Raw genomic sequence first — 15,786 nt, 5'->3', positions numbered from 1 at the left:
AGGTGTAAAATATTTGTAATACAGATACACAGTCGATATTCCTAACTTCAGATACAAACATGATACATGCATACAAATAGGATAATCAGATTCAGTAAATTATAACCTTTTCAATATCTCACATGCCTTATTTCGCACAAAATACATTATAATTATGCCATACTCATATCATATTACTATCATATTAATATTACTATGAAGAATATGGGGCATAATACCACACCCACCTTAATAGATCCCCACACTCAGACCTGTGTACATGGGCTTGGTGGAAACTCCTACACTTCAAAGTTCTAGATCCCTGAACCCAGTAGTGAGTGTCTGTGCCTACGCTGCTAGAATGCTAAAAGTCTGCCCTCAGTGCTCCAGCTGTCACTCCCAGACTCTTTGTTAGTCCTTTTTTGTCCCTCTGTGGGACAGCCTCCCCTGCCCTTCTAGCTGGAGCACAACCCTGCTCTTCCCAGTGGGAACTCCCCACAGCCTTACTGAGAGGTCATCTTTATCAGGGGAGCATCCCTTATGCACTCTGGCACTCACTGTCCCCCTGGGTCCAGCTCTCCAGTATGCAGATATAAGTAGGTCTGTCATCAGATGTTCGGCTGCGTGTGTGTGTTCTCCTTGTGTGCTGTCCCAGCTCTGCGCAGACAGCTGGCACAGCAGACTTCGAGCATACCGCCCAATAAATCCACAGACTCGGTTTTCAGCGAAGGAACTTGGTCAGGTTTATTGCCAACGAGGCACGGTGCTAATGCCCGGGCTCAATGGTTACAGGTACACTAACACATGTATGCCCATGACAACGGACCAGCTCAGTGAATGGCAGGACTTTCCATTCTCCCCTCGGCCAGACAAAGACATTGCCTCTGAGATACATCTTTATACACCAATACAAACAAGTTATGTATCGCCCCTGACGTATCAGGGTGCCACCCGTTGCCTTGTACCTGTAGGCTCGATCAAAACATCTCTATCTATCATGCTGTCATCCTGACCTTATCCTTAAGATGGGTCAGCATGTTCCTGTTATCTTTGGGGAAAGTGTTTGGTATCGGGGTGTTCTGGTACCACCCTTCTGGAATGTGAGTGCTTTGTGCCTAGCAATGCTTAGGAATATATGTTTTTGTAATATTAGCTCTATACTTGCCAAAAGAGCCAGGGCCTCTTGCTCACAACTTAAAACTTTGCTGATATAAAGCAAAGTTAAACTACTTTAGCCCTGGCCTCAGGCCTCACACCAGGACACTGATACAAGGCTTTATGTTTCGGGCCCTCTTCCTACTACACCGTCCACTGTTCTCTTGTCTTCAGCCCTCTCCGACCCTCAACTCAGGCTTTCTGGCTTAGAGCCAGCAGGCACCTCTTTCTGCTGCTCTTCCTGCCTTCAGCTCTCTCTGGCCCATGGGTCTCTGGCTTGGGGAGGTCAGCCACCAAATACCACTTGCTCTGCCTGCCTTCAGCCTTCCCCCAGAAAACTTCTTCTGGGTTCCGACAGCTCTCATGTGCCCAGACTGACTGACCAGACAGCTCTCACTTGTATTCTTCCTGATTGACTCTTGCAGTCCTGACTCACCGGGTCTCTCTGCTCTCTGACTTTCCCTGATATTGTATAGATCCAGGTACAGGTCTGTCTCATCTTACGCTGGCGTTACGTTCCGCAGTCAGCGCCTAAAGCGAAAATCGCCTATCGTCAAAATTACATTGAATGTAATGGCGGGCGGAATCGCCCGCACTACAGAAACAGTATTTAAATTGTTATTTTTCTCTTTGGTTTTGCCGACCATGTAAAGCTGAAATCGCACATGTTAAATGCGCCTAAGATGCAACAGACCTGTACGTCCCTGCCCTCCTAACTGGTCAAACTAGGAGTACCTCTTGTGGCACAGAGGAACTGGACCTATTTAATTTACAGGGGCCCACCACCCTGTGACAGTCTGTTAACAATTTTTTGAAAGAAATTTAATCATCTTGGAATTGAAATTTGTTTAAATAGTGTTAGTCCAGTCAAAGATCAGGGATCCATTAAAGTATACATATGCTCAGAGGAGAATGATAATTACAGATAAGTAATTAGTTAACTCTTCTTCCCTATTGCCAATAGCTTCCACAGATTTCATGGACCCACTGCTACTATTCCCCAGGCCCCTCTGAGGAGAAACTGAACAAAATACAAAGTCTGATAGTTATGCTAGAGATCTTTGCCGTCCCACCTCTGTCTCCAATTTTCTTTTCCTGATTCCAGGCACAGGATGACGCCAGGCAGCAGCTTCGAGAGTTTGAAGAAACTAAGAAACAGATTGAAGAAGATGAAGATCGGGAAATCCAGGAAATCAAAATCAAGTATGAGAGACGACTTCGGGAAGAGAGAGAATCAAACCTGCGGCTGAAAGGAGAGACAGGAATCATGAGGAAAAAGGTAACTTCAGTTCTCTAAGGGGATCTGATTTGGCACCTGGAATACTAAGGCTGAGTTGAGTGTAGAATGTGTTCAATAAGAGTACTAGTCTATATCTAGACATGTATGGCATTTTACTGAGGCATGAAAGGGCAACTGCTCCTTCCTATAATATAGCTTGGGAATCTTACAATATTAGGAGCAAAAAAAGAACCTATGTTCTGGTGTAACAGTGACTAGATTAAAGGGAGAAGAGAAGTCACAGGTTCCCCCTGCCACAGGGGCAATGCAGAGCTTTTCCCTTTGCTAAGTTTACTGATATCTAGTACAGTTTGGGGCACTATATAAATAATTAATAACAATAATAGATAGTCCCATCTCTTGCAATTAAACTTTCTCATGCTTCTCAGGAGACTTTGCTACAATTTAATATTTATCTTACTGTCGGGAAAGTATTCCTGGTAATGAACCAAAATTTGTGCCCAGTTTTATCCCAGTTCCCTTAATTTTCACCCTTTTGTAGTAAACAATTCCTTTCCTTCCTTGGTGTTTATACTCTTCAGATATTTGTAGAGGGTTATGTTTGTCATCATCATAACACTTAAACAATTTTCAAGTAAATATGACTGCATTAGAATGACAAGCTATACAGCTGTTGCCAAAGTGTAAGGAAAATTCATACCCTCTCAGATCTCTCTCAGGGGTAGGTACAAGTCAAGCAGGATAAGATTATGTACTGTATTTGAGGTTTGACCCCTTTCGTCCATTTGTCAGTACTGTCCTGATTACCATTCCTGATATAGTGGCAGGTTGCTACACAGCATGGAGCCATCTCTGCCATCTTTCCTTTCTCCCAAGGTCAGGTAGTTTTTCCACATCACTTTCCAGTTCCCAGTAGTATAGAAAGTGTCTCTGTCTCCATCTCTTCTGTCACATTAGCTGCACAGTTGCTCCTCTCAGGATTTAGACTGTACTTTGTGTGTCACAAATTCCACCTGTCGTTTGTGGTCACTGCTTCTGTGCTTGGAGAGAGCCTGCATTTGAATCCAAGCACACGCTTAGTATCTACTCTTCCTCCCATCTGTGCTTCCTTCCACATTGCAATCTATCCACAGAACAGTCTCCTTTTCATATACTCCTAATGACCCCCTCTCTTCATTCATATTCCTCCATAAAAGCACACACAGTGCTCCATAAAGCCTTCACCACAATTTCCCAGGAGATCTGCAGTGCTTTGTGACTGCACCTTCACTGGGTGTAATTTATGTATCTGAGTTGAATTTCCTGTGTTTATACCAGAGGCACAATTTAAGCATTCATAAAAAAGAGAAAAGAAATAGCCTTTGCTCTTGTGAAGATCTGAAGATAAGCAGAGCATGATGTGGTCTTCCTGAGTCTGCAGATGGCTCAGTAGCCTCTCCTGTTTTCAGAACTTTGCCAAGAAGCACCAATGTGCAATTACCCTAACTGGCCAGAGTCTTGCTATTTCTATACTGCAGTGAGAGATGTGATTGCAGTTTGGGTATTCATACCCAGCTTTAATCTAGCTAGTGTGGCTAAAAATAACAATGAAGGTACGGTGGCATGGGCTTCAATTCAGACTGTACAAGCTCACCCAGAACCCTGGATATGTACTTGCATTTCTAGCTCATGCTGGGATCCATGCTACTGTGTCGTGTCTGCTATTTTTAGCTGCATTAGCTAAATTAATGCTAGCCCAAGTATGCCTACCTGTAACCTTGAAGTTGTCTTTAACTCCTCCCTCTGTCTCAACTCTGTGCATCCAAAACTTGCTGCCACCTTCTCCATAACATTTCTCACACCTAACCTTTTCTGCCTGTTCATGCCACTAAAACTCTTATGCAGAGTCATCATCCCGTCTTGTTTACTGACATCTTCTCCTGTCTAGCTTCCCTGACATCCATCTTGCCCCCTTCCGATCCATACACAATGCAACTATTGAGATCATTGTCTTCCTTGCCTATTGCTCCTGGCTCCTCTCTTCTCTATTGTATCCACTCAAAGCTTCTTCTGACCTTCAAGGCTCTTCTTGGCCTGGTCTACACTAGGACTTTAATTCGGATTTAGCTGCCTTAATCCGAATTAACCCTTCACCCGTCCACACAACAGAGCCAGTTAATTCGAATTAAAGGGCCCTTTAAATCGATTTCTGTACTCCACCTCGACGAACGGAGTAGAGCCTAAATCGATTTTGTTAATTCGAATTAGGGTTAGTGTGGACGCACACCACCGAATTACTGTGTTTAAGTTAATGGGGTAGTGTGGCCGCACACCACCGAATTAATGTGGTTTAAAACCGAATTAAGGTGCTTAGTGTGGCCGCGCACAATCGAATTTATACAACCTGTTTCCCAAATTCGAATTATCTAAATTCGGATTAATCCTGTAGTGTAGACATACCCCTTGTTACTTGTTTTCCCTCTTTGCTTTCTTCCATGCTGCCTCATCACATGAAATGCTCTTCCTGAACTCATTATTAAATTCATTACTCTCTCATCCTTCAGATCCCTTCTCATAACTCACTTCTGCCACATTGCCTACAAGAAATCAGCCAAAGTAGGATGGTTAAATTGAATGGCAGTTGGAGAAAGTTAGTATTTGTGTCTCTCTAGTTCAATAGCCTACAGAAGGAGATTGAAGAGCGCAGCAATGACATTGAGACAATGAGAATGGAACAGCAGAAGCTGCAAGGTGTCATTAAGTCATTAGAGAAGGATATTCTGGGACTGAAGAGAGAGATTCAAGAAAGAGATGAGACTATCCAAGACAAGGTGAGGCAGAGCTATGACAGTCTGAGTAGCTGAGTTTTGTCACCCTCCCCTCACTCAAACACTGCTATTGGTATTACAATTCTTTGTATTGTTGTAGCACTCAGAGACTCTAATTAGTATCTGGGGCCCATTGTGCTAAGCTCTGAAGAAACTTGAACAAGAACACAATCCCTGCCTTGAAGAAGAGCTTACAACCTAGAGTTAAGGACTCTGTGAGTATGTCTAAACAGCAAAGAAAGCAGCTGACCTGTGCCACCTGACTCGGGCTTGCAGGGCTGCGGGACTGTTTCATTGCTGTGTAGACTTCTGGGCTCAAGATGAAGCCTGAGCTCTGGGACCCTCACACCCCACCCCCAGTCTGAGTCCAGAAGTCTACACAACAATGAAACAGCCCCGCAGGACCAGCCCCGTGAGCCTGAGTCGACTAGCATGGGCCAGCCAAGGGTGTCTAGTTGCTAGTAGACATACTCTGTTTCTTCCCTCCCCCCAGATCTTTCCTTGGGGATTTGTAGCTCAGGATTTCGAGCTACTTACCCCTTCCTTGGGTTTTGTAACTGATATCTATATTGTCATCCCCTCCCGCTTGTTCCTTGTCCCTCTCTGTGGGATTTGTGATTTAAGGTCTCAATCTCCATTTCCATTTCTCTGAGGAACTGTGGCTATAGTGTCTTTCTCCCCCCCCCCCTCCAACATCCAGACATCACTCCAGGGATCTGGTTGAGAGGTCTGTGTCTGATTCTCACTGGCCTCCTGCTTTGAGTCTTTGCAGAGAGCACTGACTTGTACATATGTTTGCTTGTCCCAGGAGAAGCGGATTTATGACCTAAAAAAGAAAAACCAGGAGCTGGAAAAGTTCAAGTTTGTACTGGATTATAAAATAAAGGAGCTGAAGAAGCAAATAGAACCCCGTGAGAATGATATCAAAGCAATGAAGGAGCAGATCCAGGAGGTGAGCAGTGCACTCTTCTGACCCCTGCCACCCAGCCCTCCCTCTTTTCAAAGGGATGATAGGGCAAATGTACTAGGAGACTGCACCACATTTGTCCTTTGATTTGCCTTCTTTAATGAGCATGAAGTATTGACTCACTCTTAATCCAAACTTGATTTCTTTGTTACCAATAAAATGACTTCTGCACATTGGCCATCCCTTCCCCTTTATACCAAGTCCCTGAGGTGACCTTCTTTTACATGGGAATTGCCCCAGTGGATCAGACCCAACCAGTGTGGGGTCCTGTTTCAAACAATGGTTAATGCCAAACTCTGCATAGGAGGGTGTAACTCATTTTCTTAATAAGACATCAAATTGTACAATACTAACCTATGGGAATTCTTAATTCAAGATTTTATGTCAATGAATGTTTGACTTCCACTTACATCAGACTGTTAATCCCATTGTTTTCTTTCCAAACCTTCACTCTCACCACAGAAACTAGTCTCCAGTCCCCAGATGTTGAGGGATTTTTTAAAAGTTTTGGTTAGAACTAAGACATTTAGGAAGTCACCTAAACTTTTGAAGCCTTTGGAGACCTTAGGCCTATATAGTTCTTCAAATGGCTTCTGCATATTTCCATGCTTGGGATGCGGCAGATTCATGCAGTTCAGATGGTGGAATTTAATTCATATGCTGGTTGGTGCTCTCATGCACCCCTCCCCCATCTGTTCCTGAACATTCTAGGGGTTTAGCTATAATGAATGGCATGGCACTGCAACCATCTCCGTTCCTTCCCACCACCAGCTGCGACAGTCCAGGAACAGCTCTAGAAAGAACCCCAGGCCCCTTTTATATAGTGTGCTTAGTGGTTAGCTAATAGTTTAAATCACTTTACTGTCGATATTTTAGTGTAGGTTTGTGGTTTTATTATTAAAGTGTTTGATGTTAGATTACTTTTAAATTATCTTTGGAACCAAGAGAGACGGTGGATCTAAAAGCAAAGAGATCAGGGTTCAGACAGCATGCCTCATGCCCAGTGACATATCTGTCATCAGATCAACACACTTGGTGCCTGACTTGTCTTGGAGAGTGACACTCACTAGGTGTTCTAGATATAGTGCTTTTACAAGAAGGACGAGAAAGGAGAGTCAGAACAAACTGAAGGCCATTCTGCTTCAGGAAGCCCTTGCAGTAAAACCTGTCAGTGCTGAAAAGACAGGTGGCTCCAGAAAAAATCTTAGACCTGCTCCAGCATGCAGTAAAGACTCCAGACATCCTCTTTCAGCAGCAGACTTGTTCATTATACCAGATCCTCATGTACTGGACCCATTAGTTGAGGAAACAAGGAGAGAGCCACTACAGGCTCTGGCCATTCTGTTATCATTGTCTGCGATCCCTCAGGGTTGAGGATGATCTCTTTCACAGGTGGTTTTTTTGTGTGTGTCCCCTTTGGTGACTGGAGGATTTTGATCCTTAAGCTGCAAACTCATTGGCAAACATTGCAGGTCATGTTGGAAGACAGGGTTGGGCCATGATTGCTGCATAACAGTCATCTGTCCTTTCTTTTCTGGAATTTTTCTGGGACCAGGACAAGGCAATTTTCCTCAAAAGTGATCATCCCTTCTCTGACAAGTCTTTGCCAGTTAGCCCTGTCCTTGGCTACTGTCTCCCAGTGCGTGGTATCAATGTTACATCTCTTGATGTTTGTCTTAAGGGTGTCTTTAAAGCATTTCTTTTGGCCTCCCCATTTCCTTTCTCCTTTGGTAAGTTGGGTGTACAGTAATTGTTTTGGTAGGCATGCATCAGGCACGCGCACACAGGACCTCAGTACTGAAGGTGTTGGCCTCCGTGAGGACACTGACGTTAGTGCGGCAATCCTCCCAGTTTATGTTGAAGATCTTCCGGAGAAAGTGCTGGTGCTGGCATTCCAGGTTTTTCAGATCTTTTCTATAGGTCACCCAAGTCTCGCAGCCATAGAGGAGAGTTGGGATTACCATCGCTTTATAAACTGAAAGTCTAGTGTATGTTCTAATGAGATTATTGAACACCTGTTGAGACAGTCTGCCAAAGGCAAGGCTTGCCCAGCGGATTCTGTGCTGAATCTTGATGTCTATGTTTGCTCTCTCTGAGAGATGGCTGCGAAGGTAGGCAAAGTGTTCTACATTTTCCAGTTCTTCTCTGTCAATGTAAAACTTCCTTGCCGAGTCTGATGATTGACCGGGAGCTGGCTGGTGGAGAACTTTTGTTTTGCCAAAGTTCAGGGTTAGCCCCTAGTCTTTTGTAAGCTTCAGCACAATTATCTGCGTACTGGAGTTCAGTTATTGGGTGACCCTACCAGGAGTACAAGGCTCCCAATGGCATTGCTCTTGGGGTCTTTAATACATGCAAGCTTCTCCACCACGTTAAGATGGCAGCCCAAGGAGAAGCAATTCTGTTATAGTGCTCGCTCAGATTCATTATTCAGATCCAGTGCCTCCCATATATTCGGCTCTAATATGACTGACTCTGGAAAGAGAAAGCTCTCCTTGAACAGAGCTGTGCCCTATGGAAAAGAGAAGATGAGTAGAAGAAAGTCAGCTGTTAACTTGCCTGTCTTGTCCTAAAATACCATCCAGTTCCCTAGCTAGATATTTGGCTTCAGTTCCGGAACCTTTATTATCGCCCATAATTTCTGTTTCAGATCCTAGATTAGAACAACAGTTGGAATCGTATCAGGGACCACCTGGTTCCAGCCTTCATCTGGGATTAAACTTTTGGGCTCTCAAACAGTCCCTGAGAACTCTTTTTGTACTACAGTGAACCATATCTGCACGTGGATTATTGGTTGGAGTGGAGGGTGCCACCATAGTATAGACTACCTTTTTCTTGGAGTGGCCACTCTTGGGATATGCGCCCATTGATGTTGTTGAATGGTGTAGTCTTCTATTAATTATGCCTGTTAGAGTACTCACAAATCCCCACCCCATCTCTCAGCATTCAAGCACGTTTTGAGGGTGGGGCTATATGAACAGGCATGGCAGCAGTTCCTGCCTCAGTTCCAACCACTGACCATGGATGGATGTGAGCCTTCTTCAGAGTCAAGATCTTTACTCTTTTAATAATTATATAGTTAGTTGTTAATACTTTTAAATGTTAGTATTAGTATTACTGTTAGTTAGCAATGGCAGATTTGAAGATCAAAAAATACAGATTTAAAAGATATTTGTCGTGTCCTGCAGTTTTTCAGGCATCAGACACCTGTGCATGGTGCGTAGGAGAAGGGCATCCCCTTCTCGTTGCACTGTCTGCAGGATTTTCACGCTGCGAGCTAGAAAGGAGCGGCAGAACAGACTCGAGGCCCTCTTTCTGCAAGAATCCTTATCAGTTAAAACCTGTGGATCTGAGATTTCTAATGCTCCAGATAAGAGGCCTGAATAGGCTTCAGGACCTTCTGGTATCAGGAAACCTTCTACTTATAAAGCATCAACTTTGACACCAAGCTTCAGATCTAAAAAGACTGAGTGTTTGGTAACAAAACCCTTGGACCCATTTCTGATAAGGGTACAGACAGTAATTGAAACAGTCTTGGACAAAAGACAGTCTGTACCTGAGGCCTCTGCAGAACTGGGACCTTCAGTTCTGAGAAAAAAGAAGGCAAGACTAAACATCTTTTGGTGCTTGGCATTGTTTCTCATTCTGGGGATCCTTCAAATTGTAAGTATGTGGATCTGCGATGCACCACAGAGTGAGTTCTAAAACAGATAGTATCATCAAATTATCCTCTTTGCTTAGTTCCTAAGAAATTAGCAAATCCAGGTATTCCATGAGCACCAATACCATCTAATGTGGTTACCACACATGTACATGTGTAACTGCGTTACTTGGGTCTTCTAGGTTCTTCGCTGAGACCAGAAGAAAGATGTTTGGATAAAGATCTGTCACAATGCTCTCCTTCTCACAAGTGACACACAGTTGTTTCCTCACCACATGAGTTTTTGATTGTTAACTCCATCTCCCAGGACACCTATAGGGTCACCTTGATGACCTGGTGTGTGTTTTGTCTTCCTGATTCCTGTTCCTGTTTTGTTTCCTGGTTCTTGATCCCTGAACTCAGTGTTCCTGTTCCTTTTTCTTTTGCGGGGAAAAGCTGCTTAGGACTTGCTGCTACATATCCGCTATTTGAACTGTTACGTTTTGTTCAGATTGTGCTGACCTAACCAGTTCATGGTTATTACATGTTTTGATTGACAACTTACCTGTGTGTCTTGCTTTGTTTGTTTTGGGGATTGCTGCTCTGGGATGTATCTATTCTGCAACCTGCACATCCTTCGATTGTTGAATTGATACGTTATTAGGAATTTTTTGAACTATGTGCAGCTTGTGCTGACTCTGAGGCTGCTAGGTTACCCTTGCTGCAGAACTGCTTACGCCATAATGGCACTGATATTTATGATGGATTCTCAAAGCCCAAGTTCTTCTTTGATGTAACTGTTCAGTGTCACAAGTATTTTGGCACTGGCAATTCTGTTCTGTTAAAGAGGAAAACGTTTTTTGAAGCTCACCACCCGCCCAACAAAACCACGTGTGAGTTTGCATGTCATTTGTGGCAGTTGGCCCAGGAATTTGAGGATGTCATGATTATGATCATGTTCAGGGATATTTCTGTGATTGACATAGTCAGTGACTGCTTGGGCAAATGACTACTGGCAGAAGATGTTAGAATGCTAATTTTTAATACCATGGTTGCCAAGAGTGAAGCTTTTGAGAGGGCTAGAGCTGAAAAGGGTTCTATGACTCAGACTGCTGCAACCTTTGTGTCTACATTTAAACCATCAGCTGCTCCTCCTACTTCCATCACCTACAGTCATACAATGCTACCTACTCTCTCTCCAAGGCCTCAGCAGTTAAACTTGTCAGTTCCTCACTGTTTCTGCTGTGGTAGTATGGGTCATTTGGCCAGTTTCCCTACCTGCTTAGTTAGAACTGCTGTGTTCCAGGCTTGTGGGAAGGAAGGCCTCTTTAAGTTAGGGTGGCATGGTGCAGTGGTTCACAAAGACAGGGGGCCTGAAGTGCATACTGTGAATGTGGAACCACATGAGACTACTGTTACCAGGGACTCTGATATTTCCTTTACTATAATCTTCTCACGTGGCAAGGTGCTGGAGCTGGTGTCCTGTATTGTGGAAATTAATGGTACACCACTCAAGTGCATGCTGGATATGGGTGCTGAAGTTAATGTTCTCCCCTCTGGGTTAGTTCACAGTTTGGACATTTGTCTGAGTACAGTGATGATAAAAGCTTGGCATTTGTATACCTTACAGACAGTGGGTGAAGCTGTATCCTCTGTGCTTTACAAAGGCATAGCCTGGACTGCATAGTTTTATATTGTTAAAGGCTCAGCTGTTAATGCTGTTCCATTATTGTTGTATGATCTGCGCTTACAGCTTGGTATTATATATGAATTTGCACAGGACACTTCAGGTGTGGTTATGTTGGCTAGAATAGAAGGGAATTCCCAAAGTATTGTTCAGAGACACCAGGATTTGTTTAACGGAGACAGTGTGTGTTCTCTCTTCGTTAGCTTTGAATGCCAAGCCCTTTGCACCACCTGCACGTTGTTTACCTCCTTGCACTTGTGGACAAGATCTGAGCAGAATTGCAGCACGTGAAAGATAATGGTGGAGACGGAAGGGCCTACAGATTGAAGCTCACCCACAGTGATCTTGTATAAGTAGGATGGCAATCTTCAACCGCACACAGGTTTTAGGGCACTGTGATAGGCGGCACTCACCTCCTGAGTGCCCCCAGTGGCTGTTGCGGTACTGCAATCTTTTTCCGTTCCTGGTGCTCCCTGTAGGTTGCCAGCCTGACTTCTATCCAGACTTCCATCCAAGTCACAAAGTCAAAAATGTACCCCTTCCAGGGTAGCAAAGAGTTCACCAAACTGTCTGCCCTCACCAGAGTCTTCAGCCCCATCTCTGGGCCCTTTAAATCCAGCCTTTTGCTTGGGCTTCTGAAGGAATTTTGTACCCTTCTCGGGGCTTAGGCCACTTTGCCAGTGGCTGCTGGGAGAACCTGGGCCCACCCACTATTCTGAGTTCCAACTAGAGACCCTATAAACAGCAACCATGTATGGCTTCCTTTAATTAATTGCTGCTGCATTCCCTGGGCCTCTTCCCACCTGGTCCCATTACCTTAGGGCTAAAGTTCTCAAGTCCTCTCTCCCAGGTCCAGTAAATGCAGCCTGTAAAGCTCCTTTGGCCAGAGAGGAGCACTGTTCCTCGCCCTTCTGGTCCCAGCCAAGAACGGACCCGCTGAGGCCCTGCTGCTCGTCTTAGGTAGGGTGACCAGATCGCAAGAGTGAAATATCAGGACAAATTGTGTGAGCGGGGGAGGGAAGAGAGTCACAGGTGCACAGCCCCGACCGGAGCCATGAAAGGAGGCGCACAGCCCTAGGAAGCTGCAAGAGGGGTGTACGGCCCCTGCTGCAGCCCGCACCACAAGCCACAGGGCAAGTACTCAAGGACTCATGGCCCCAGCTCCAGCCCCCAGCAGAAGCCACGGGGCCAGGGGCACAGGGCTCGGGCTCCAGCTCCAGCCCCCGGCTGAAGCCACAGGACAGGGGCACAGGATCCTGGTTGCAAAGTCAGACCCCGTTGCAAGGCAGGGGAGCGAAGGGTCACAGTTCTAGCCCTGGCTCCAGCCCCAGCCACAGTCACAGCGGGGAGGCCCACAGTCCTGCCTCAGTGGCTGAAGCAAACCAAGTCACAGAGGTCTGGAATCAGTGAGTGTCACGGTCCCCCTGACTAAATTATAGACTTAACTGTAATCCATATTAAACTTACAAATTTATTTGTACACTAAACAAACAACAGGGGTAAAGGGCCGGGTTTTTTATTCAGTCAATAAATCAACTTCCCAATTTGCATACCTCTCAGACATGCCAGAAGTCTAGTACTTCTTGGATGACTTTGCCATAGTCTTGACTTGCTTCTGGGCAATCACAAAGCTGTAGAAGTCCCTGCAACTCATCCGAAAATTAATTTTGACAAGGGTTTCACTCCACACCAAGTCTATGCTGCTTCGATTCCAGACATCAGTCCATGCACCTTTCATGATTGAAAATACATGGTCTGTTGCTTACTGGTATACTGAGCACGTATGACACCAGCTTTGTCATGTTCAAGAATTCAGTGCTATCGTCCTTATTTCTCAGCACTTGAGACCAGAGTTCCCCAACTGAGTAGTTTCCAGGCTCCAACTCAGAGTTGATGTCTTTTGATGACACAGTGCTCATCATAGAGCTGATCAAGAGCCACTGTTTTCTGGAGGTTTACAGCTGTCACGACCGCAGACAGATCCTTGTATTCGAATGCCCTATTAACTTTGATGTTCAAGCACTGGGTATTGAACAAGTAGCCAGTTGTTGAAAAAATCAAATCATTTCTCCAAATATAGAATCTACACATCATAAAATTTCATGAAGTCTTTCTGGAGACATGCAGCAGTGACAGGCAGCATCTCAGTTAATGCATTTTCAACTCTGGAGCCAAAGAATTTGTCATTCTTCCGGTGCTGAAGTTTAATTCTCAGAGTATTCATTATGGCATACACTTCACATGCTGTCAGAGCACAGTATCATTGAAGATTTTCAGGACATTCTGGAGGAAAAACAGATGAACCTCAACTTTGCTAGGCCCCTCACCTTGTTCACCGTTTTCCATGTCCGAGAAGAGCATCCATAGAGATTTTGGACACTTCTCACTGCCCAGAGAAACAAAGTAGCACTTAACAGCCTGCCATATATTTACAAGCCTGTTTACAGCTGGGAAAAGACTCAACCAGCGTGTCGGAATGTGGCACAGTAAAGTGGAATACTCCATATCCACACAGTCAAACATATCTTTCAATGCTGCTACTCTCTTAGCAGAACTGCTGAAATGATTGAACGTCTTAATCACCGGAGTCTCAATGTCAACTTGTAGGATATTGCTAGCATGTTTCACAGCATTGTGCACAACATGGGCAGGGCAGTTTGCAGGCAAGATATTTTTGTTTTGTTTTTTTTAAATTCTGGTACACTGATTGTCACTTTCCATAATTCACGTTTGCATTATCAGCACAGTAGGAAGACACTTTATTTAGGTCTAGTTTGTGTGTCGCAAGTTTTTCAAGTAATGTGTTGCTTATTGCCTCTGCAGTCTCTTTGCTTTGCTCATAGAAGTCTAACAGTTTATCTTGGACCCCATGTTCGGGTATCCAGTATCTCAGCGATAAGGGGAAAGTTTTCACATTGCCCTTGTTAGATGCATCTGTGGCAACTGAGAAATAGGGACTGTCTGCCTTGCTGAGGTCTTTTAAAAATTCTGTTGAGAGCGGTGACAGCACATTTTTTGATCAATGCCTCCGCTTTAGTCTGGCCACAGCTGACATGCTTCGCAATCGTTGAATCTGGATACAAGGTAGGCGCCAGTTTAAGTTCACAGTCACACGAGTGATAGGAGTGTTGATGGACTACTGTGTGGTAAACTTGAGTTAGCTCAACAGCGATAACCTTGTTATTGAAGGATTCATTTGGCCTGCTGAAAAAATGTGAGACCAGGGTATTGCTCTTGTGAGTCTTGGTGTTTTGTTCATGATTTTTTGAATCAGCATGATGCTTAACATCAGACTCACCGCCATGGCAAATGCTAAATTCCTTCTTGCATGCTTTACAAAAGGCTTTTGAATCACACTCGTAGGATTTCCGAATCCAGGTGTAAGTGGCTTCCCATTCTGTCTTGTATCTGCACTGTCTTTTTTGTTTTTTGGTAGTTGGCTCTTCCCTTGCCATTGCCATGTTGGGTGGGGTTTTCGGCTGAAGACCGTTACCTAGCTAGCTAGCTAGCCACTGAAAAGAACTGTGCAGTCTCTGTGCTTACGTGTTATTACGTGCCCACTGTAGTTTGTCCTATGGTATGCACTGTGGTTCAGAACTGTAAACTAAATATCCCTACTGTAAATTGCATTACACCTGAAAACAACCTGAAAAACCAAAATTGCCAGTAGATAACAGATCATAATCAGGTTTAATGGGACATTCCCAATCGACTAATTTTCTATTTCACTACCAAATTTTAAAATTTACCTGAATATTGGGACAAATGGCATCCCAATTGTACATCAAGCAGATGCATGCTGTCAGGAGCAATCCCTGCTTGCCAGTGTGGGTAAGTGAACTGGGCAGCAGCTTAGCAGTGCTCAGCCCCGGCCTGCCCTGGGTGGAATCAGCATGTGCAGAAGCAGGTGCCTCCTTTCCTTGGCTCTGCCATGAGCTAGGTGGACCAGTCTGCACACACTTTGCTGAGGGAGCCCGGGCCACACTGCTGGGTCAGCCCTGCTGACACTCACCTCGGGGAACTGCCGGCCGCTTCCCAGGAGCCACCCCAGGTAAGCAGTGCTGGGACTCACCCCTGCACCCCCTACCCCCACCTTCAGTTGAGGAGGTGAGCAGCGGGAAGGGCAGGGCCGGCCAGGGGCAATGGGGCACACTGGTCCTCCTGGCCCTGTGCTACCAGCATGCCTCTTCCTGTTGGGAGTGGGCCCATGCTGCGCCACACAGCTCCCACCACAAATGCACAGTGCTGTGCACACCACCACCCCTGCCCACAGCCCCACCACAGCTGCCCAGTACCCCACACAGAACCCCCCAC

At 45.1% G+C, this 15,786-nt stretch overlaps 1 protein-coding gene across 1 annotated transcript in view; it reads left to right on the top strand.

Moving 5' to 3' along the window:
- The window catches only part of CFAP57 (cilia and flagella associated protein 57), a 136,337-nt gene that overhangs the window by 99,058 nt on the left and 21,493 nt on the right, over window positions 1-15,786 (top strand). Inside the window, exons 16-18 of the mRNA XM_024209557.1 lie at window positions 2,240-2,413; window positions 5,026-5,184; window positions 5,990-6,133. Coding sequence (XP_024065325.1) covers window positions 2,240-2,413; window positions 5,026-5,184; window positions 5,990-6,133 — 477 coding nt within the window. The remainder of the gene's footprint in view (window positions 1-2,239; window positions 2,414-5,025; window positions 5,185-5,989; window positions 6,134-15,786) is intronic.

Source organism: Terrapene carolina, unplaced genomic scaffold (genome assembly GCF_002925995.2).
Source record: "Terrapene carolina triunguis isolate 2854851 unplaced genomic scaffold, T_m_triunguis-2.0 Scaffold110, whole genome shotgun sequence".
In the NCBI taxonomy this organism is placed as follows: Eukaryota; Metazoa; Chordata; order Testudines; family Emydidae; genus Terrapene; species Terrapene triunguis.
This window is presented reverse-complemented; position numbering and strand designations above follow the sequence as displayed.